Source organism: Microdochium trichocladiopsis, assembly GCF_020744255.1.
Source record: "Microdochium trichocladiopsis strain MPI-CAGE-CH-0230 chromosome Unknown B0I36scaffold_9, whole genome shotgun sequence".
NCBI lineage: Eukaryota > Fungi > Ascomycota > Sordariomycetes > Xylariales > Microdochiaceae > Microdochium > Microdochium trichocladiopsis.
The window spans coordinates 2287745-2310454 of NW_025763552.1; the positions used below are offsets into that span (position 1 = coordinate 2287745).

Below are 22710 nucleotides of genomic sequence, written 5' to 3' on the forward strand. Positions count from 1 at the left end.
CGGCTAGCATCCCTGCAATGACATATCTCCGGCGGCGTGACTTTTGTTGTTGTTGCAGCCTACACTATGTAGGAAATAACTCAGCTCGCGCACCGCTTGGTCTCTCTAACTTCGCAAGCTATGAATGGCTTTGGGTTACACATAGCAACAGACGTCGTAAACGGATAACGCCACGTGCTCGATATATTCGAGTCTGCCTCAGTACAAGACCAGGTGCTTACCTGGAAAGCAAGCACGCTGGTGTCTGTGGTAGAAGGTAGCATGTACACCATTGGAGCGAACATCGAGGCATGGGTACAATGCACACGTCTACACGATTACTTCTGAGCCAAGCATTGTCTCTGAAACATGTACAGGCGCGGAATGAAGGAGCGACTAACTCTGCTCGGCTCCAGCCTTGACATGGCTGGATCTTATTGTCGTTCAACTGTCAGAGTAACCACGTGCCTCAAAATTATTGGGAGACACACTCCGCCACAGCTGCCTCTAAGTCTGGAGAGTTGCTGCCTGAACTCCATTTTGTCTTACCATGCTTACCCCACTTTGCTTACAAGGTGGCGGTGCATTTTGCATGTTGGCGTGTTGGCGTGCGGCGTGGGGGCTGTGAATCTTTGTATTTGTGTTTGCCACCTGCAACATCAGCTGCAACCGTGATAGGCCTGCCAGAACAACTTAGAGCCTTGCGGTGCCAAGAATGGACTTACCCCTCCTTGGATTACATATTCATGGCTTGCTCTTCTTCCTGTAGCCTCTGCCTTTAAGGCAAAAGTTCACTACATACTGGGCAGCGTAGCTCTGAACCAAGTGTGTCGGGCCTAGCACCATGGACGTCGCAGGTGTTGCCCTGGGCGCCATATCCCTGGCGATAGAGGTCACCAAGGGCATCATTAACTTCACTGAAGCTGTTAAAAGCAAGGAGAACGACCTCAAAGGCTTACGACAGAAAGCAACTACGCTATCCAGCACCTTGGTCCTCGTGGGTCAGACGCTCCAGCGGGTCCAGGCTACGGCGACAAATGCGCAGGCGCCAACGACAGTATCGCTGCTCCACGCAACCGCAAAGAGCATCGAGTCGTGCAAGTCTGACTTGCTGGATCTGAACCAATTCCTCTTCGATTACACTGAATGCTCTAGCACAGACGCAGACTTCAAGGAGAAATGTCTGAGTGCGTGGAAAAAGCTCAAGTACGGCTTCAAGCACGGTGAGGTCGGCGAGATGGAGCGCAAGCTTGCCAGCGTCAACTCAGTCCTGGAGGTAGGGCTACAAAGTCTGGGCCTGTAAGTTGATGACACCCGTTATAGGGCTTTCCCTTTCCGCTACTGACATTCTCGCCCAGAAATGTAATAATCGACCAGTCGACCAGCATCGCAAATGCTCAGCACGAAGCCAGCCAGGCCATCTTAGCCAAGGCCGAATCTCATGCGCAAAGTCTGTCACAAGTGCAGTCAGACGCGACAGAGATTCTCCAAACCCTCGACACCGCACAAACCGCAGTCGATGTCCTCGGCCCGCTGCTCGCCGAGGTCCTGCAGTCGAGCATCCCTGCGCTCCAGACCCACATTGAAACGGCAAGCAGAGATACCGCAAGCAACCTCGATGCCATGTCCTCGCGGCTCGAGAGTCTCTCGCTGTCACATCACGCGACAATCCTGACAAAGGTTGATACCATGATGCAGACACAGGCAGACTTGCTAGAAGCGATCTCGGCACAGCCAGGCTATGCATCGTCGTCCAGCCAGAGTGCTCGCCTCGCCATGCAACAGCTTTGTCAGCAGCCTGATCTGCTCGCCACCTCGATGTCAAGCAGGGACTCGATTGAAGCCACACGCGAGCTCACCGATATGGAAACAACGGAGCTGTATTCCAGATCGGGCACTCGTGCCGTATGCAATTGCCGGGCGTATCGCGTGTCTCACTCACGGCAAGCCCAGCGCGGCATATCGCGCGTCTTCATGTCAACTGGCCGCGAGATCATTCAGCACTCCCGCGAATGCAGTCTGTCGACGTACAACAGGACAATGGAAACAGCAGAAAGAGCTGTGGCTTTCCGAGTCAGATTCCTCAACACCTTGATTGATGCGGCTTTCAAATTCACCTATGGCTGGCGGGGAGGAGCCGGGGGTCTTAATATCAGCAGTCAGTTGGCGATCTGCGCCGTTGTTGACCGACACGTTTCGCCGTCATTCAGACTTGTGCGAGTCTTTCAACACTTCATACTTGAACTCTGCTGCATCGAGCACAATCACACCAGGATAGCTGAAAAGTTTGTCGCGCCTTTTTTACGAAAGGCAGGAGAAATATACTCTGCTGGAAGGGCGTCCCCAACGGATGTTGATCACAGTGGGTCAACAGTTCTTCATGGAATTACATTCTACCTTGTAGGCAAACTGGTTATGTCTCATTCGCCGTGAGAAATACAAGCTAATCCAGAGACCTATAGCAGCTGCTCCGGCCTTCCGACCATGAGCTCGTACGCGATATGATTATCCAAATGGTGAATGTGTACGGGATTCGCCCTGAGCAAGAAAATCGTAACGGACAGTAAGCTCGCTCCTCGACAGTGGTGAACGGGGGATATGGATTGCTTCAGAACTAATTGCTTTCTAAAATAGGTTGGCGCTCAATGGCGTTTTGTGGGTAGACTTCCACGACTCTCCGGAAGGGAATGCTGCACTCGACTTGCTGTTGCCACGCTACGTGCAGTCAGACACTGCCAATGCCAAATTGGACTACAGGATTATGCTAGGTTGGTGGCGATGGACGTGGGGCGGTCCTGCATATGCAATGGTGGGTCAGAAATACAAGTAGCCTAATGATCTTGTGATCTGATTGTGGGATGCTAACTAAATTGAATCCGTGTAGAGTTGCGCCCCGACCCGCTTAGTGAGGCTATTGTACTTGACGATGCTGTCTCGGTCACAGAGATGGTCCGTTGTCAACCCTATCTACTCGGCGATCAAGCAGCACTCGGTCATGGGACCCATGTGGAGCTCGCACTCTTCACAGGCCAGTGTTTCGAGGCGCTTGTGTCAGGCCTGATCCTGGGAGAACAAGATGGAAACGACCTTGCCTCGGCTAAACTCAGGGGCGTCGCTGAGTATCAAAACAGCTCTGGGGAGACACTGGCAGAGTTGGTGCTCACTATTTGCTCAGAACAGATGCACGGGCGTGTGCATGAGCTTTGTTGGTGTTATTCGCACATGGTTCAATTGTTCAAAATCAGATGCAGGATACGGTCAAGTCGCTCCTTCTTCCGTCGGATCCTGCGTCTTGTGTGTCCACCCTCCAGCGAGTGTCTTGCCCTGTATCTTTCCGAACTGGCACACCGCCGGGACCACCTGCGCGACCTGGCACGGAGGCATCTGTCCAGACAAGAGGTTACCGAGTTTGCGCTCAACCAGGACGCTCCACTGGATCGCCACACCTTGCAAGTCGTCCAGCATCTCCGCAATCTCGGCATCAAGATTTCGAGCTTCCTGACCACTGCCGATGACGACTCCGATCTTAGACCAATCTGGCACTTACTATTCGAAGTAGTTGCGGAAGCCAGCAGAAAAGGATCCCTCCATCGGACACACATGTACAGCGCGATCGCTTCCGGGTTGCGCCGTGCTGGCTTTCACGATTCAGAGGCGCCCTTCTCGGACGGATCGAATTTCCTGTATCAACTTGTCCACGTAGTCGGCCAGAGCGAGGAGAACTGGCGGTATCCACCTTGGGACCTCCTCAAATATGCTGTATCAGGCGGAGCCGACTGGACAACCACAATACAGAGCACGTGGAACTTGTACTGTGCGTCATCCAAGTCGTGCAAGATTTGCAGAGCTACTAAATCCAAACAAGGAGTCACAATCGCTCATGTGCTGGCCGTTGGCCTGAGGTATGTCCATGCTAAGCTCGGCTACACCGTCAAAGAACCAAAGTCTAGACGCTCTCTACTTGCGAATATTTCCCACTTGACCCATATGGATTCAAGTCTCTGTCTCTGCTCTGGAACCGGTCGCACTCCCTTCATGTACTGGCTCACAGAATCTCTTGCAGTCCTGGACAATGGCACACCTTGGAGAAGTCCGCAATGGCTCGCCGATCGTCTTCTAGAGATGATTGCCGAGTTTGGAACCTCATGGAATACGCAGCACTATCTAGCAGCGTTCCGTCTTCTGACCTTCGAGGCACTCTCTCTAGAGCACACGTGCGGCCTGACGCCTGATGACGAGCCACCGCTCCACGATCCCGACAATGCGCATGATGAACTCGTTGAATCATTATTCCATGAGATAGTTGCGGAGTGTTACAGTATGATTGGAGGTAGAACTGGTTACGTCTTGGCCCAGGAAAAGCCTGTTGAGCAGGATTTACCAGAGGAACGTGAGCCTGGTGATCAGGACCAGGAGACGGGTAATACACCTAATTCTGACATTCTGGCTGGCTCTACTTTCGCATCCAGCGATGGATTCTCTGATTCGGCTCGACCTCTGTGGCAGCATTGGCTAGGAGTTTGGGTGACTCGCCTGAATCGTGTGCTTGATTCTCTGCATGATCAGAGCATTAGAGACAACCACAAACAGGCTGCAGAGAGTATTGGTGTCGTGTGGTGTGAGCCACCACCACCATCACCACCGTCAGGAGACGAGTCAGTTGAGGAACAAGCAGATCGTTCAAATCTGGAATATTGGCTTGCGAAGCTGGACGAAATATGACTTGATGTAGGTGTAACTTGAAACACGGCGATTTCGCCAAACCCTTTTTTCCCATTATGGTACGGAATAATTCTAGAACGAGCCCATCGTACGCCTTGTAGTTACACTGGATCTATTTCTCTTAATCTCCCTTCAGTTGATCACTCACAGAATGCTATCGTTGCCGAACTCCTACATGTGGGAGTCGGGCCATACTCATCATTACTGTTCGGGGGATCCATGGCTCCGCGTCAGAGTGAATCTTGGCACCACCTGCCAACAAAGGCAGGAGCGCTTGCTTCCTTGTCTCCGCAATCGTTTTCTCAGTCACGCGAGTCTGTTGAACATGTCTCTCATAACAAGAAGCAGTATCACAAATAAATGGCTCAGCACCGAGAATTGCGACTAAGCTTCAGCCGCTAGCGCCTGCGCCGCTCGTGTTCGCGTAGAACATTCCAATGACGATAACCCCTTTTCATGCGTGGTCTGTCGCTAAGATACTTCGTTCAGGAGTAATGTGAGCGAAATTAGTCCCTCTGGCGCTAGCGCATTGCTGCCTGCTCAGGCCCGCGCGCCAATGCTTAATTAGGCATCGTGGTTTCACCTCCAATTCGTGAGGATTCATGGGTGATGTGCCCAACACGTTCAGCTGGCGCGGGGTATTCACATGCTCTCAGCCTGATTAATTGGTCTCGTCGTGAAACAAGAACAGCGCCGGTGGCGCGGGAGACTTTGGAAGGCTTTTGCGACACTGGTATCAACCGTGATTCACAGGAGGGATCTATTTTATTCATTCCCCGACAGGCCCAAGTCAATGCACATGATGAACAGGAATATATAACTATCAGACAATTCCACAGGTTCCATGCATTGATCTGTGGACACTGCCCATTCCACGCAATACAATACGCGCTCATCCAAGCATTCAGACACAATCACCAAGCATGGCTGGCGAGTGGAAAGCCCCCAAGTTTGGCAGCCCAGTGGTCAGTCTCCAGGCTCTGGTGGCACATTTTTGTGTACACCCGCAGTGACATTCCAATATGCTCTGCATCTCGTTACGGCAAAGATCCAGCGCGCCCTTACTGACAGGTAGTGGTTTGAAACACAAAGTGGTTGGGCATCTCCGCGTCCAATGTCCCGCGAGGTCCGTATCGCTCCGCCTTTATCCACTCCCAGTGCAGCTGCCACAGTGTCGGCATGCACACCCTATGCAAAGACCTCATGCTGAAGTATTATGAACACCAGCCCGCGAATTTTACGCCAAAGTCTTTGATTGGACCTTCAAACAGCATTCCACGCAGCCGGACGACCCCGAAAAACTGGCCATGTTCGACTTCAACCCCGGCGTGTCCCTGTCTGGTGGGATACAGAAAGCCCCAGAGTCCACTGGCGTGCTGCAACCCGGCGGCGCAGGAGTGGTCATCTACTGGCTGGTCGAAGACCTTGACAAGAGCGCCGCAGCCATCGAGGCTGCTGGTGGCTCCATGCTCAGCGGGCCGGAGAAGGAAGGAGAATCGGGCATGTATCGTTACTTCAAGGACACTGAAGGCACGACGGGCGGTATCTATCAGATCTTGTCCTCATGTGCAAACTAGTTGGTGGAAGAAGCAACTGGATGAGCCGGTATCTTCCTAAGCATATGAGGTGGTGCATTTGTGGTAATGGCTGGACAGCATTGTTGGGACAGAATGTGAACGGGACTTGAGATTTTAGCAGAAAACAAACCTCGATACTCAATTAGTTATTTTGCGGCTTGTGTTTCACAGACTCGTATGTCCTGACGGGTTGACAATTACGTGCAAGCCGAAACTGAACGAAGCCTTATCTACTCGCACAAACGAGATATCGAGGGAAATGCATATCCACCAAACTCGCTCACATCGAGGCATGCCTAAGCTTTCTCCCCGCCACATAGTCTGGCGCGGTGTCCACGAAAATCCTGCGGCCCTTGACGTAGTTCACCATCCAGCCCCAGAGCTTCCATCCCCCGACCTGACCGGTCCCGTACTTGGGCCCCAGCGACAGAAAAATCATGGTCTTGTCCAGTGGCTTGTACTCCTTGGCCGGCGACTTTGCGGCTGCCGCCCCTTGGCCATTTCCTGTGAGAACCTGATCCAGTGCGTCGGCGAGGAATGTAATTTGCGCGTCCGTGTTGGTCACCTGCTTTGGCTCGAGATCCCCGATGTCACCGATGCCCCAGATGTTGTCAGTGCCGATGACGCGCATCGTCGTCTTCTCGAGCTTGACATTTCCCGCCTCGTCGAGGAGTTGCGGTGGGACTAAGTCGGTGTTTGGTCGGACACCGAAAAGTGGGAGGTACACGTCTGCTGTGAGGGTTGAGCCGCTGGACAGGGTCAGGACAATGCTGCCCTCACTAAATTCACCGTCCTTTTCGCCTTCTGCCACTCCTCGGATCTCGACCACCTTGGTGTTGGCCAGGACCTTGACGCCGAGCTTGCGCAGATCCTGCTCGACCGTGTTGGCTAGCGCTGCAGACACGTTTGACCCCGCGAGGACATGCTCGCTGGCGCTGACGAGGGTGATTGCCTTGGTGCGACCATAGAAGGCGGCCAGCTCGCCAGCGGCCTCGACGCCCGTGGGCCCAGAACCTGCCACTACAACAGACTTTGCTGCACCAATGCGTTCCTGTAGTGTATGAAGAGCGGCGACAGTCTCGTCTGCGGTGCCGATCAGTTTGAAAGGAAGAGACCCTCCACTGACATGCGAGCCGGTGGCGATGACGAGCTGGTCGTACGCTATGGTCTGTTGGTCACCGCTGTTCAAGACGACATCGACACTGTTGGTCTCGGGCATAATGGAAGTAGCCTTGCCGAGGACAAAGTCCCAGCCCTCTGACGGATGGCGGGAAAGGGCAGGCTCAATGGGTATGAATAGCTGGTCGTCGGGAATTGCACCGGGGATGACGCCCCGTGTTGCGGCGAGGTTCCAGTAGAACTTTGAGCTGGGCGAGACGAGGATGACTTTCAGCTTGGTTTTCGGGGCCGTGTAGATCAGAAGCTTGTGTGCTAGGGGCAGGCCTGTGAAGCCGGCACCGAGGATGACTACCGTCTTGGTGGCCATGATGTGCAACAGCAGGGGAATTTTGAGGATTCGTGGTGTGAGAGCACCTTTCATGCTTTGTGTAGGCAGAGCACCATAGGTCATTGTAGGCGTGCATATTAGAGATGGTGCTTATATACAGCCAGCATACTTAGGTCCTGGAAGTGTGGACCCTGCAAAGAGGCTCGGCCGGAGACAAGGCCCGGCGTCAAGGGCCGAAGCCTTCGGCCTTGGAGCCAATCAAAACACGCCCAGGGCCGACCGCCCATTGTTTGAGACGGGGTAAGCAGCAACTTCGTGCGGCTGCGGTCTGCCAGGTACAACCGTCGGCCGCCACTTGTGCGAACAAGCCTTGACCACAGGACATTCAAAAACATGGCGAGGCCATTCACCCTTGGCGACGGCGTCGACGGGCTCAAGATCTGGGTGAGAAATCTCCGTTCGCACCCCTTGCTGCTCTTATCCGGCGCCCATCCCCTGAACTTGCGCAACTGACTTGACCGTGTCACCCCCGAGGCAGAGCTGCACAAACTGCCGGAGGCGCAAGGTGAAATGCGACAGGCACGATCCCTGTGCGCCCTGCACACGGAACAAGGTCACTTGCGTCTTCCCCGTGTCTGGTCGCGTGCCACGTCGCGCACAGCTGGCTGGCAGGCAGCACGCGGCCACTACACATCGAAATGCACAACTGTTAGGCCGGCTGCGACATCTCGAGGCCCTCATCTCCGACCTTGGCTCCCAGGTAGAGGTCGCCGTTTCGGGCCCCATCGAGGACGGCAGCGACTGCAGCATCATGTCAGCCTCCTCTGCTGCCGCGAGCAGCCAGGGCCGAGACACCAACAACATGAGTACCACCAGCAACATGACCAGTGAGGCTGGCAATCACATGGCAGTTGATCAGCCCAGCACACAGGCAGGCCCAGATCTCGGCAGCGGCGGGCTGGCGACTTGCGACAACGGCGATCTCATCGTGGAAGATCGCTTTTGGACAATATTCTGCTCCGAGGTAGCTATTTGCCATCGCTTCCATCGTTTCTCCAGCTTGGCTCCTGATCGCAAAGTTCCAAATCTGACTTGCAGTGTATAGGTAGAGCAGATTTTCGATGCCGTCCGGGACCACAGCCGGCCACCGTTCTTCACACAGCATGATTCAAGCGAGCGCCCTCATGTGAGCTACTTCAGCTACCTCTTAGGCCGAGTGGTCCCTGGCAATAACAGCTCTTCTCTTGATCTCTTTCCCATGCCTTCTCAGATGCTGTTTATCTGGCAGACATTTGAGGAGAGGGTTGATCCCATCATTAAGCTGCTGCACAAGCCATCCATGGTGGATATTATCCGCAATCTCACCGGCGACTGGTCGAGGCTCGACGCAGCTTTGGCGGCTCTGGTCCTGGCAGTGTCCTTTGCTGCCGTTGCTGCATTTGATGAGGACGAGGTGAGTAGACGACCTCAGGCAAAGACCCTAGACCAACCTCGAATTTTGCTGACGTCCCTGACCTTCAGGTTCCCAAGAACTTTGGTTCCTCCAAATCGGAAGTACTCGCCCGTTACCGACTTGGCGCAGAGCAGGCATTTCAGCAGTGCGACTTACTCACGACAAAAGACCTCGGAGTATTGCAAGCTTACGTCATATACTTGAATGTGCTCGTGCGCGGCGGTGATGCCGAGCGGGCCTGGCCTTTGATCGGCATGCTTGTGCGGTTGGCGGTTCGCTTGCAGCTACACCGAGACAGTAGCCAGTCGCCAGGGTTCAGCAGCTTCGATGTCGAGATGCGCCGTCGGCTCTGGTGGCAGATCTGTCTGCTCGATTCGCATCTCGGAGCGGGAGCACCGCGAAGCTCCAACTTTCTGATATCACAGGACATGTTTGACACTGCAAGACCCTTGAACATTGATGACGCAGCCCTCGGTCCGAATTCCATGGTCACAGATACAGAGACAACAGGAGGGGGTCGCACGGACATGACTCCAACACTTGCACGCCTGGACACGTGGACAGCTTTGCAAGGGTTCAGGTCCCTCACCACCGCGACCGCGCTGAGCCCTTCGTCCTCGACCGAGAGCCTGGGGGGCTTGCTACAGCACGCTAGTATCCTCCGCCAGACGTATACGGGGAGGCTGTCATCCGCCGACGCCCTGCGTCACCCGCTAGATCGCTACCTCGCAACCATGGCACGACTCTCTTTTGCAAGAATCGAGCTCTTCCTCCGCCAGCACGGACTGCCGCCGGCGGACCCTGCGATTGCGAACGCACAACCTGCTAGAGAGGTCATCCAGCCAGCAGTCTTCATCCTGGAGGATGTTGTCGCTCTGCATCAAGAACCAGCCTGGAAGCGCTGGCGCTGGCTCCTGCCCCCAACATTTAGCACCCCCTGGGTAGCGCTCCACGTGGCGCTCAAGTACATTTCCGGAGACGCTGCTGCGCAGAGCCAAGGCTCTCATGGCAGTGGCGGTGATGGCGACGACTCACTCGGCGGCCGGGCATTGTCTGCGGTCGAAAGGGCCTTTGGGCTTATACCTGACGAGGCTAAGACAATGCCTCAGTACGCGATACTCTTGGACCTCCATACGCGTGCGGCGGCTTCCCGTGCTGCCGCTGCTGTCGCTGTTCAGCAGACTTTACAACCGCCGGGGCAGCGATTCGATGCGACACCGGCTGCCACACACATTACGGATGGGGCATTCGACATACCAGCCGCTTTCGCGTCACCAGAGATGGACCCGTTTAACCATGTATCGTCTTGGAATTCTAGAGAAGCGCAGCCGCTCGGTGGGGTGGCTGGTGTAATACCATACCCAGAGATTGCTCGAGGTGAGAACGCAATGCAGTGGTGGCAGGCTTGGGAGTTTGCAGATTGGATTGACTTTTGAATCCCCAAGTAAAGATTCCTCTAGTTTAGATGGTGATTCCTTTATGCTTCGGGGATCTATCCAAGTATTATTCTTACCGACTACTTAGACTAGGTGCTTGATTAAGAATACTAACTCACTATTGCTCTCTCCCGAAGGTCAGTTGTCGTATATCGGATTCTCCTGGCGCTCATCCTAGGTTTAGTCATTGTTGCGGCACAAGGGGGGGCCTGGACAGGCACACTCATGGGATAGTCCATATTCATACATGACTAGGCTGCCAGTTCGATAATGCATTCAGGCGGAATGAGGATTGCTGTTCAGGGTTCCAACTGTGTTCTTTCTCATTTCCAAGCGTTGCCCGGATAGCATTTACCTGTCTCAGTGCTGTCTAATATGTAGATCTGCCTGTCCAGTCCTGTTCAGGTAACTAGCAATCATCTCCGTGTTTCTTACTCGTCATCCGCATATGATTTTGAAGTCGAATGAGTGTGATCCATAAGTTGCTAAATCTTTCGAATAACTATCTCGTTGTACAGTCAAATCTCCCGACTCGGGCCACTGTTCCATCCCCCCGAAGCGACTTGGAACAACCACCTTGTGATGCAACGCGCGCTTTGAGTTGGGGATCGAGCAAGCGCACCCCTGTTCGTCAAGTTATCCTACCGGGCCAATTTAGGACGCAGGCTTTGGCGGGGCGAAATTGGTCAAGCCGGACGCGTAAATGCTGAGGTACTTGGCCATCTTGGTGTCTGCGAAAACATGAGTGATCAGTGGTCCCAAAATCGGTTCAACAGGGAAATGCTTACACAAGGCGACACCATGCGCGAGCTGTATAGCCATGTAGTTGGGTAGATCCTACGAAGCTCATTAGCAGACTTCACCAAGCACGAATGGGATTGTCTCTGGATCTTACGGCATCATCGGCACCCTTGTGAAGCCAATCCTTGATCTCCTGAGCATCGGCCAGCGCCGCGTTCCAGACTGTGACGATGGACTGGATGTTCGTGTGGAACTCGACGCGGTCGACGGCGGCTGTCTCGATGAGGGTCGTCCGGGCCGTTTCGACGGCTGCCTTCTTCTCCTTGAGTGCGGCAAGTTCGGCCTTTTTCTTGTTGATCTCATCCTGACAAGCTGCGTCATGGTCACTACTGTTAGCAAGGGGCAGAGAGTAGCACGAAAGCGCGGGTCATCATGATTGTGGGTGGTTGGGGGGCCAGACTTACCCGCAAATTGAATCCCTGTTGTCACCAATCCAACGCCGAATCCGATCATCAGGAGAGCGCCAGCCACCTGGGCTATAGTTAGTATGATCGCACGAGAGGTACCTCGCTTGACTCGGACGACGACTCACCCAACAGACCGGGGCGAATGGCCCAGCCCAACATCCGCCGATGGCAACTCCCAATCCCACACCAGCTCCCACGCCGAAGCCAATCAGCACGTTGCGAAGGGTCTTGAGCCTGTCGGCGAGTCCTGTCAGTTCCTTGTTGGCTGCCTCGATCTCCGCGTCGAACTTGGTGCTCGTCGTGTTGGCCCAGTTGGCGAAGTCGACGGTGAGCTTGTTGAAGGCGGCGTCAGCCGCGTTCAGGTCGTCAACGATCTTGCTAGCACGAGCCTTGTGCTCCACCACTTCCTGCAAAATATTCAGTCATTTCACTCGTCATATGCCACCAGGTGCTATTCACCAACCTCAATGGCTCTATTAATCGCCTCCAGTCTCCTATCCGTGCTCAGCGTCTTGTCGGCGCAAATGTTTACGACTTCCTCGTCAAAGTTCTCGCTGTAGACGGCAATGTCGGCTGCAAGTGTGCGGCTCTCTTTGATGACGGATCGATACTGCTCTCTCAGCGCCTCCAGCTGGGGCGCAAACTTGTCATCTTGGATGTTGTTGTCCTTGTCGATCCTGTACAACATGGTCAAGAGCTCCGCAAAGATGTCGTCGTTCCTCTTGCAAGAAGCCACAGCGGCTACAGCTGCTGCCTCGAGGCGCTTGAGGGCTTCTTCGTCCTTGGCAATGTACTTGGCGACATCGTCGTACAGCTTCTTCTTGATGTCGTCATCCAGAGGTGCGGGAATAGGTGCGCTGTTGATGGCTGCTATCTCCTCGGCAGAGAGTTTGGCCATGGCAGCGGGCACAGCAGTCCCGTTCTTTGCGCTGTCAATCACGCCACTAATGACGGATTCGTAAGAGGGGGGCGCGACAGCAGCCATCTTGTAAATGTATGAAGAGGATAATTGTGAGTGTGTTTATGTGTGTTTGTGTGGTCAAGTGAAGAGCGTATGGGGAGTGTGTTGATGTCTATGTGCTGGATTATCTTCGCGGCGGCAGGTCCAGCCAGATATTTGTATGCCTCCATAGTGTGCTGCTACAAATACATAGCAACATTCCGAGCTCTGCTCCCGTGACACAACATGGTCTCGCGAAGACTGCCAGATGCGCATCTTTCCTTGGGGCTCACAAGATGCAGTGACTTTCGCCAGCGCTGGAGCAAAAGTCAACAAAAGCCTAACTGTACACGTCATCGCTACAACTTGGCAGCTAATATTGGTCCGCTGATACACCGGGCACCGAGAACCCACATGCGACATATGCTGATCCGTCCTGCTCCAACAAGAAGCGCTGTGTCCGTCTGTGTGTCTGGCCATCTGGTTCTCCAGCCAAGTCTCGACTGTGACGACAGAGATCCACAGCTTGGTTCCTTTGCGGCATGATACGGGCCACATGTCTCCAGCTCAGCCATGTATTCATGTCTCGAACTTACTAGTCCGGGGCCGATCATGCACATCTACAAGCGCGCATTGGTCGCATGCTCGAGCGGCTGGGTCTGGCCGAGCCCGACTATTGCTGAGAGTGGATCGATAAGCGAGCAGTCATCTTGTCTATCCAGATGATCGTCTAACTGGCAGAGGTGATGCAATAGAACATCTGTTTACTGCGGCTAGCTGAGCGTGCTGTGATTTGGCAGCGCTAAGACCGAGACCTCTTGCCACATCTGGCGGGGAGGTCGATGGCAAGCAGATCATTCGAGATGCGTTCTCGCCAAAGAATCTTCACTCATTCCACTGTCCACAGGGCCGGATGTTCAGCTGTCGATCTTGCCGGGACTATTGATGCAACTACCATGCATGAGGTCGTTTTGTCTTTGAATCATCGGTGACGCTCAAATCTGTTTGTCCGAGCACGGCACGTACACTCGACCCAGACACGCCTCGACTGCCAGAGTATACTTCAATCATGGCCTACAGCATCAGTGTGATATGGAGCAGATCACCGCACGTTTCTAGCTAGCCACTTTCCCTTCCCCGCCTGCCAAGCGATTCTGCATATCTTCAGCCAGCCACTTTCTCTTCCGGGCCCTTCCCCGACAGCCAAGCAATTCTACATGTCTTCAGCAAGCTACGTCCCCCTTCTTGCAAGCCGAGCGCCATCTCCATGGTTGTACCCGCAGTGCTGTCTCCCTTGGGGATGCCTGGGAGCAGGGCGGGACCACGGAATCGCGAGATCCGTTTAGGCTTCAGCTGAACTCTGTCTGCGTAAGAGCGCAGGTTTCATAAGACATCGCGCCGGCGAAGCACCACAACGGCTACGTCGTCGCTCGTCTCCCTGGGGGGTAAGAGGGGGGAGCGAGTGCAGCCAGCAAAGAGACTATTCCGCTGCGGGCTTTGTGGAATGGGCGGCACCTCCCGTGGTCCTGCAGCGGGCAGGAATAAGACAACGGAACGGCCCGCGATCCGCTACAGCCACAAACAGCTTTCATCCTTGCACACACATGAGCTTCGGTGTGAAGTCGGGTAGATGCCAGCCATGTGGGACCGACCGCGAGGAGTGGCACCGCCGACCTAGTCTTATTATGGTCTTGCAGGCTGCAAGATTCAATATTGAGGCGCCGTATGTGGAATGGCGGGGCCAACGCACAGTCCTCGCCTCTGCTTGTCGCTCAGATGTGTTGCGGTCCCCTTTGCGCCTAGTCGCCATCGGTTAACTGCAAGCAGTGGGGGTCCGAGACCCAACTTTGCTCGGCAGGGCATCCTACATGTTGGCTCTACGTCATGTCTAAGTGAGGCTACGGGCGGGGCTTCCCCTCAAGCCCTTTCAAAGATAACTTGGCTCAGAGAAAGGGCCTCGCCTTTCTCGGGCACCCCAAGTGAACAATACCATACTGAGTCTAACGATGTGAGCAGTAGTTTATGCATCATCATGACTGAAACAAAAGTGATGGCATAGACGATGAGTGACTTGCACATCCTTCAAGTCCCTCATGCATGCTTGAGAGTCTTCACAACCACGCCATCCTTGACCTGGTAACGCACATCCTGCCCAAAGCCATACTCGGCAGGCCCCGGCCGCCGCACAAACAATCCCCGTACGCCCTGCACAAGACTGCCGACAGCCGATGTCCCCATCCGACGCCGTCGAGGCTGGCCTGCGTCCGCGTCAGGGAAAGACGATGACGACGAAGACACCCACCTCGCCACATCATCGTCCGTCACCGCCGAGCTCGCCAATAACAACCCCTGCGCGTCCGCGTGACTCGCGACCTGCCCGACAGCAGACCACGCCTGCTCGAGGAAGCTCCACCGCGACTCCCTGAGGAACAGCACCAGCACCAGCACAAACAGCACCACGTGTGCGGCAATGATGCCCATCACGGACAGGAACCCCGCGCGCGCGGCGGGCGCGAGCACCAGGATCTCCTCGTCGACCTCGGCCGAGGTCAAGTTACCCGAGAACGCTTTCAGCGCGTCGTAGTATATCATTCTGGCCTGGGTGAAGCGGAACGCCTGGATCGCGCGGGCCGGGGAGCTCGTGTCATCGAGCGCGGCGGCGAAGATGGCCGACAGCAGCGAGTCGGTGATGCGGATGTTGATGGCCTGCTCGGCGTCGTGCTTCTCGGCGCGGATGGCCCAGGGCTGGAGCAGGATCGTGTGCTCGCCGCGCAGGTTCACGCGCGAGTCGATGTACCGGTCGGCCGCGAGGCTGGCGTTGAGGGGCTTGCCGCGGATGGAGGCCAGGCTTTGGTCGAGGGAGGATTTGGAGAGGGTGAGGATTTGTCTCTGGGATGATGTTGATGTTGTTGTTGTTGTTGTCGTCGAGGTTGCGCCAAGCTGCTCGCGGATGAGGGTCGTGTCGAATGTGTCGGCCTGGCCGTCGAATTGGTACGAGGGTTCCTTGTTCGAATGGCGGTCCGTGGAGGCAGTAATGTTCATGTACCGCACGGGGCCGTCGCTAGAAATGTGTATGTATACATCAGCACGCTCCCATTACACACTCGAAACACAAAGCACAGAGCAGATGGATCCTTGACTTACGCAACCAGCTCAGAGCACCAGGACGTCTTGAAACTGAGCAGCTGCGGAGACTTGTCGGGAGGAGTGTATCGAACCTGCTGGTGCGTCCAGGGCCCCTCTGCCTTGGCGTCGAGCATCGTCCACGTCCCGTTTCTCGTCAGGTTCGCGGTGTACCCGTACGGAGCCATCTCCTGCAGCTGGCGGAAAATGTCCCGTGCATTCAACACGACCATGCTGCGACTACTGCCCGCGATCTGCGGATAGTACTCCCCGTACGCCGTCGCGTTGCTCAGCATGGAAGCCAGCTGCACGCCGCTCGTCATGCACAGGGCCCAGTCGTGGTCCCGCCGGTCCTCGCTCCACTGTGTAGCCACAATGTCGCACTGAAAGGTCGAGTTGACACTGAGCGGGTGTAGCCCTTGTTCCGGCGGGGTCGTCTTGCTGCTCGGCTTCACATATGCCTTGTCCGGGAGCCTCGGCGTGCCGCTCCGGACGCTCCCGCAGAGCTGGTACACGGGCCAGTTCTCCGACGACCAGGACCCGCACACGCGGACGTCTGTCAGTTCCGGCCGCACGCAGGCCACCCGGGCGTCCAGGACTTTCGCCATGCCCTGGAAGTTGCGGACGCGCTCCCGCTCGGGCTGGGAGGTCAGTGGCAGCAGGGCCCGGACCGTGGCACCGGTATCGTCGACGCCGTCCGTCTCGGTGGCAGTCGGCTCGCTGTATTCGGCAAAGATGCCAAAGACGTCCGGGCGGTGCTTGTAGTAGTCGAGTGTGTCTCCGCTCAAGGCGACATTGGGGTGGGTCATGTTTGCGCTGTAGGGGAAGGTCACGGTCCTGCTAAAGTTCATGACGGGGACCGGCTGCAGGTCCAGCACGAGCAAGGTGGAAGAGAACTGCGCAGCGAGAGTCAAGAGGAACAGTAGCGTAATCAAGAATGTGTAGAAGCCGCCGAGGGTTGACGGTGAGAGGAAGAGGTGGATCAGAGACAGCGCGCCGCTGTTGCTGTAGCGGGTAATTGATATCGGCAGTAGGGCGTCCAGGGCCACGCCACGTCGCTCGAGTACAATGGCTGCGATCATGGACGTAGTAGGCGGCGCCAGGATCCCGAGGGCTGTCCTAATAAGGACGCCGGAGAGCGTGACAGACTGAGCCGCATAGGCATCGAGAGCCAGCCGGCGCCATGTCACTGATCCTCTGTCGCCAAACCATAACCAGCTCAAGAAGCTGATTGTGCCAACGAGGATGGCGAAAGCGAGGATAATGAGAAACCTCACCCACTTGCGCAGCGCTCTCGGCCGTTTTGGGGGTTTCTCAGCCGCTTCGTCTCGGTATTAGGCTGTTGTGCTCTCATAGGTAGTTGGGTGCTCGTAATCGTCCTGGGGAAGCTGCCCGAGATGATAGTCTGTCTTGCCCCGCCCGTGATGATCCGCCGACATATCGTACGGCTGTTCGTACGCAATGTACGGCTGGTAGGCCATGTCGGGGGACAGACGTCAGGGCCAGCGGACCAGCTCGTCGCCGCTGGTATTGTGATGACAAAGGACCGCGGTCCTGGGACGCGTTGGTGTTTGTGGAAACTTGACCGCTCGTGGGCCTTACTGAGGACGTCCTCATATATTTGCCTTCCGATGTAGGGGAACACAAAGAACCCTGCTGGTCTGACCACCCCCTCCGATACCCTTGTCTTGTGCAGCCGCGCGGGAGCGGCACCCGAAACAGCCGTGTGAGCCTCAGGGGCACCCCAGCCCCTATATCCTCACATGCCGCATAATAGTAGGGCAGAGCAGTCGCGTGTGCCCCTAACAACAATACTCTCTGGGCCAGCTCTATGATTGTCATCAGTGCCCATTGGAAGCTAACATCGACGTCGGACATGTGTTCGAGGAAACTCCACTGGCGCTGCCTTGAGGTTGCATGCATCGTTTCTCTCGTACGGGGGCTTGGCACAACCAGGCTCTGGCCTTGGCAAAGAGCCATGCATTTGCCAGGTGTCTGATTTGCCACTTGTGCTACCAGAGTTGAAACAATCTTGCGGGTCTGTATTTGGGGTCCGTTTGGGGGCCGGGCGGTCAGAGCCTTGACGCCTTTTTTGTGTCGAGTATTGTTCATTCACGATCACGGAGTGGACCGCATAGACAGCTTTTGCGCTGGGTAGTCCACCAGCTAAGACACAGCGCGTCTGCTTACGAGCCCGCGGAGCACTGGCGGTGGGCATTGACTGCGGCCAAGAGGTGGAGCTTGGCAAAGACCCACGACTTTCTCATGGCTCATGATGAGCAGGTGGGATGACGGGGATGACGGGAATGTCAAGCCCAACTATACATCACGTGACAGAGTTTATGTACATACGTGGTCTGCGATTCGAATGGGTGACACGCAAACGGCCATGGCACGGTACCTACGCTAGGTAGCACTGCTCGCCAATTCTTCAATAACGCCCGCCAGATGCGTGACCTATTTCCCTGCTCGTGTCATAATTTGCACAAGCAGCATGTCGAGCTGCGTGACCAACGCCAACAATAACAGAAAGGATCCTTCACCATGTTACGCGGAACCAAATAGGGGTAGTAACTGCTCCTTCCCTGCCCCGTCTCGAACCCCCATCCAGTCGCATAGTTCTTGCTTGTCACCCTGGCCTCCCAATTGGTTCCCGAGTCGGAGTCTTCAGGGTCTCGGTGTCAGTCGGACGTTGAGTGGCGTCTTCATCCAGACAAAGAAACCGTGCGACTGCTTCTTGGACCATTCGCGGGAGTCTGCGTCGGCAAACTCCATGTCAAAATTGTAGATCATCCTCGCGAGGATGAGGCGGAGTTCCATGATTGCAAGACTGAGAAGTGAGACAGCCACAATGGAGGTATTAGCACAGAATTGCAGAAGCACAGGTCGAGTTTTCGAATCACAAAGGGGCGGGGTGTCAAAACATACTTTTGTCCAATGCAGTCCCTCGACCCTGTGAAGAAGGGCTTGAACAACTCTCTCGAGTCTCCCTCATAGCGCGGATCTTCATTGAGCCATCGCTCCGGGTGAAACTCTTCCGCATCGGTCCAGAACTGTTTCGAGCGGTACAAAGACCAAGTCCATGCGCCGACAACCGTCTGTCGAGAGGGTTCGAAGTCAGTTGCTTATCACACGTGATGATGGTGGGAGGAACACTTACGTCTTGAGGAACGACCGTCCCGCAGATATTCATGACTCGGTCAGTCATCCTCAGCGAAGCCGCACCAGTCGTAGGGAAGATCCGCATCGTCTCATCGAGACAAGCGCAGAGGTACGGCAGGTTCTTGCTCACCACCTCAGAAGTGATATCTCCATCAGTAGAAAACGCTCCGCGAACCTCCTTCTGCACCCTTTCGAGCATACTCGGGTTGTCGAGGAGCAGCGAAGTCACAGCTGCCAAGGTCGTCGCAGTCGTCTCTGCGCCAGCGCCAATGATGACCTGGGAGTTGGCCATGAGTTCTTCGAGGGCGGCTTCCTCGTTGTAGGACGAGCCGCTGCGCGACGCGTCGTCCTTGGATTGCGCCTCCCTCGCCTTGTTCTGCAGCCGGATGAGAGGGCTCACCAGGTCTGGCCGGGAATCGCCCTGCGCTAACCGGCGGTTGACGGCCGGCTTGATATGGTTGTTCATGAGTTTGGCCATTTGCTGAGCTGAGCTGCCGATCAGCCAGTCCACAATGGCCGCAAGGGTCGGGTACATGTTGATGGCGATCAGCGCGATGAACGAGCCGCCGGCGCTCTCCATGGCCTTGATCCAGGGGTGTATGGTGACGCTGTTGATGCAGTCCAGGGATTCGCCGAGGGCCAGGTCGCAGATGACGTCAAAGACGACATAGCGGTACCACATCTCGAGGTTGTAGACCGTGCCTTGCGTACTGCTGCTAGAGGCGGGAGGGGCTGTGCCCTCGTCGTAATTGGCGCCCGAGCGGAGGCGGGAGATCAAGGCAGTGATGTGGTTCTGTATCATGGGCTCTTGGGCGCGCAGAGATGCGTCTGAGAACCCTGGGGAAAGTGCTTTGCGCAAGATGCGGTGGTGCTCCTTGCTTGTAGTATTCTGGATGTGAGGTGGCAGAAACCGGGGGACGCCATACATGCCGGACCTGGCTCAGGATCAGAGTTAACACAATTGGGGATCTGCGGTGAGACACGGACCACTTTTGCAGCCTCGACAGCAGAGAGAGTAGACTGACCATTTTGGGATATCGCTGTTGCCGCCGCCCATGATGTCTCGCCAAACGTTGGCATCTAGGAAGGACAGCTCATTGGGAGCGGTCCTGACCACGGGGCCATACTTGCGATGGAGCTCGTCAATGTCATAGATGCTCCTATTGCGTAGCAGAGACACCGTCCAGGGAATCCTCGTCGCTTTGCGAAGGAGTGGGCCTGGAAAAGACGCCAGAGGGTGGAAAAAGATGTTGTAGATGACTTTGACCAAAACGAGACCGACGATAGCCTGTGACGAGCGCAATGATCAGCTGTTCGGCTCCTCGAGAGGGCAAAGCCTTTGTGGATGCGCGGATTGGTCTGATGGGTCACTCACCGAGAGGAAGCTCTGCACGAGCGACCGCCCCTCGAAAAACGCCATCACGAGACTTGGCGCCTCCACAGTGTGCGACGCTCTGCGGTCTAGCGATCCTCTAATAGTCGACACGCAGCTGCTTGGGTTGCGGGCCAGGTGCAATTGAGCGGCTGGCAATCGTCACACTATGCCACGAGCGTGTCAAGGTGAGCGTGTAGAAAGTGAGGAAGAGGCCGATCAGTGCGGGGGAGGATTGAGGTTTTGAGCCCAAGTGAGGAGCTCCACTGGGGGACCCAGTACAACGCTGACAGCTTGCGGCACGGATTGCTAGGGGGCGCACTACGCTAAGGGCTATCTATATAATAGCCTATCAGTGTCGGCCCTATCCACGCGCGTAGTAGGCGACTGTAAGGATTGCTGAAAGGCAATCACATGGGGAAGTCATCCACAATTTGCGACCCAGCACGAATCCACCACCTGTCACGCTCAGGCTAAGAGCGGTCGGGCCAGAAACCAACAGCTGTCTCAGGATGTGCTGGACCAGCGACGAGGGTGCAAACCTTAAGGAGTTTCACAAGATAGACTGGTTAGAGCGTTCAACGTGAGCACGACTAAAACCCAATGGGCTCACTTAGTTAGTGGGACTGACTGTTGATGGAGAAAACAGTTCAGGTCCATACGCGCCGCCTCCCAATGGGGCGAAAGCCAAGGCCGTGGCTTGGCACGTACGCCAGCTTTACGGGGGATAATGCTTAGCTAAGGGCTGACAGGTCCCTATTTTCGGGCACTTTGTTTTAGGGATGGCCCCCGGAAGGCTGGAGGCGCTAGTGAGTGCTAATTTGCTTGTGTTGGTTAGAGTGCTTCAATAGCCTAGTTCTCATCCTCCGATGTGGAGAACAGTTGGGGCAAGTGCACAGCATAAAAACCCTAGTGCATGGAGATCGACCTCCTGCACATTGATATTCTTCCTTCCCTGAGCTGATGTGCGCCCCCAGGTGGACGTGCTGACAAAGGGATACGCGCGGCCCGCCGGCGCCGCCGCATCTTGATGGTGATGGTTCCATTTTTCCAGCAGCAACAGCTGTGTTCACTTTCTCGTAGCCCGCGATACACTTGCCTCGCCGTCCGTGCTGCCCTGTCATCAATGCAGGCACGGCTGGCTCAACGATTTGAGCGACCTGCAGGTCTGTAATTAGCAAATGGACGCATGGGTGGTGACGTATCGGATGAGACCTCATGACCCGTGAGTGCATGGATCGACAAGCATTGTCTCAAGTAGCTAGGCTAGCAGCCCGAAACGAAAAGCATAAGTACTGCAAGTTCCCGCTCAGGTGTTGGAGCAGCAACAAGCCGAATCGTAGCACCATCTCCTCCTTTTGCCACACATTGAAATCCGATGCAATGGACTTCATCCTCGCCTTGTTTGCGTTGTCCGTGTTCTGCATGGCATCGCGCGCCACCGATATCCAGGACGGCGCTCTCACCCAACTGGACAAACAGCGACTCCATGATCGTATCTTCCAGACCGCCCTTCGGGGGCCGCGACTGCGTAAGCCACCAGTATACTTGCCTCCGTTTATATAGCATTGTCCCCTAACGTCTTCGTTGGCTTCAGCTGCGAGCGACCAACAGAACTCCATGCTGGACTCAATCGCCAGCGCGATGAACGTAGCTGGCTTGACGACATCAACTCTAAACTACACAATGTACCGGTAAGCTTTCCGGGATGGCATTTCTCTCCCGCAGCCATCGACTAATCCGTCCCAGCTGGGATCCTCGCTGGTGGTCCCTAGAGGCAACCTTGGCCAACGGCACTCGTGTTGGCTTCAAGACCACGGGCTACTATCCTTACTCTGGCAATACTGGAGCTCGCGGAGTCACCGGCAAGGTCCACGACGCCGGATCGTACGCAGTCGATCCACACACACAAGAGGCAGTGTTTAGCTCACTGGATCTCAAAGGACTAGAACCAGGCACCATCGCCTTCTTTGACAATCCCACCGTGACCAAAAACTACAGTGCTCCTGGCTATGGCCTTTTTGGGTTTGTCAATGCTGATTCCCGATTACGTTGATACCAACAAGTCTGATTCACTGGCATAGGACTTCGCGAAACATCTCGGAAGACGAGATACCCGAGGTGAGTGGTGGCACGAGATGACCAGCTCCCAGATTGTGTCTCGAGACACTCACGCAGCCTTGCACAGCTTGGTAACCTCACAAATCCGCACTGGATCTCGGCAAAGACGCTGAACTTTACCGGTAAGATACGGACCAGCCCCGGATCCCTCATTGGCAGCAGCACAAATT

General features: G+C 55.4%; 8 protein-coding genes across 8 annotated transcripts; 4 read left to right on the forward strand and 4 right to left on the reverse strand.

Annotated features, from left to right (window-relative positions):
• Positions 1-811: 811 nt before the first annotated feature.
• B0I36DRAFT_417155 (uncharacterized protein) lies at positions 812-4701 on the forward strand (the record flags this gene model as incomplete). The annotated part of the gene is made up of 5 exons (XM_046162103.1): positions 812-1278; positions 1338-2137; positions 2384-2408; positions 2614-2747; positions 2864-4701. Exons 1-5 carry the CDS (start codon positions 824-826, stop codon positions 4699-4701), a joined length of 3252 nt encoding a protein of 1083 aa, XP_046008663.1. The 5' UTR covers positions 812-823.
• Positions 4702-5456: 755 nt separating this feature from the next.
• Positions 5457-6408, forward strand: B0I36DRAFT_166093 (Glyoxalase/Bleomycin resistance protein/Dihydroxybiphenyl dioxygenase). Its single transcript, XM_046148728.1, has 3 exons — positions 5457-5666; positions 5794-5827; positions 5929-6408. The coding sequence occupies exons 1-3, from the start codon at positions 5625-5627 to the stop codon at positions 6276-6278; spliced, it is 426 nt and encodes a 141-aa protein (XP_046008664.1). The 5' UTR covers positions 5457-5624; the 3' UTR covers positions 6279-6408.
• Positions 6409-6558: 150 nt separating this feature from the next.
• On the reverse strand, positions 6559-7764 carry B0I36DRAFT_251272 (uncharacterized protein; the record flags this gene model as incomplete). The annotated part of the gene is made up of 1 exon (XM_046150599.1): positions 6559-7764. The coding sequence occupies one exon, from the start codon at positions 7762-7764 to the stop codon at positions 6559-6561; it is 1206 nt and encodes a 401-aa protein (XP_046008665.1).
• Positions 7765-8118: 354 nt separating this feature from the next.
• On the forward strand, positions 8119-11031 carry B0I36DRAFT_387479 (fungal-specific transcription factor domain-containing protein; the record flags this gene model as incomplete). Its single annotated transcript, XM_046161179.1, has 5 exons — positions 8119-8169; positions 8260-8290; positions 8439-8749; positions 8831-9178; positions 9247-11031. 5 exons carry the CDS (start codon positions 8119-8121, stop codon positions 10612-10614), a joined length of 2109 nt encoding a protein of 702 aa, XP_046008666.1. The 3' UTR covers positions 10615-11031.
• Positions 11032-11268: 237 nt separating this feature from the next.
• Positions 11269-12807, reverse strand: B0I36DRAFT_367011 (uncharacterized protein; the record flags this gene model as incomplete). The annotated part of the gene is made up of 6 exons (XM_046159394.1): positions 11269-11345; positions 11403-11451; positions 11510-11727; positions 11820-11886; positions 11948-12229; positions 12286-12807. The coding sequence occupies 6 exons, from the start codon at positions 12805-12807 to the stop codon at positions 11269-11271; spliced, it is 1215 nt and encodes a 404-aa protein (XP_046008667.1).
• A 1622-nt stretch (positions 12808-14429) lies between these two features.
• B0I36DRAFT_434616 (uncharacterized protein) lies at positions 14430-17444 on the reverse strand. The gene is made up of 3 exons (XM_046162717.1): positions 17332-17444; positions 15907-17082; positions 14430-15823 (listed from the first exon to the last, which is right to left on the reverse strand). Exons 1-3 carry the CDS (start codon positions 17364-17366, stop codon positions 14854-14856), a joined length of 2181 nt encoding a protein of 726 aa, XP_046008668.1. The 5' UTR covers positions 17367-17444; the 3' UTR covers positions 14430-14853.
• An 859-nt stretch (positions 17445-18303) lies between these two features.
• On the reverse strand, positions 18304-20614 carry B0I36DRAFT_332550 (isotrichodermin C-15 hydroxylase). The gene is made up of 5 exons (XM_046155132.1): positions 20423-20614; positions 20073-20335; positions 19046-19982; positions 18814-18983; positions 18304-18715 (listed from the first exon to the last, which is right to left on the reverse strand). The coding sequence occupies exons 1-5, from the start codon at positions 20465-20467 to the stop codon at positions 18553-18555; spliced, it is 1578 nt and encodes a 525-aa protein (XP_046008669.1). The 5' UTR covers positions 20468-20614; the 3' UTR covers positions 18304-18552.
• A 1230-nt stretch (positions 20615-21844) lies between these two features.
• B0I36DRAFT_417163 (uncharacterized protein) lies at positions 21845-22569 on the forward strand (the record flags this gene model as incomplete). The annotated part of the gene is made up of 4 exons (XM_046162104.1): positions 21845-21950; positions 22017-22113; positions 22169-22444; positions 22504-22569. 4 exons carry the CDS (start codon positions 21845-21847, stop codon positions 22559-22561), a joined length of 537 nt encoding a protein of 178 aa, XP_046008670.1. The 3' UTR covers positions 22562-22569.
• Between the last annotated feature and the right edge of the window lie 141 nt (positions 22570-22710).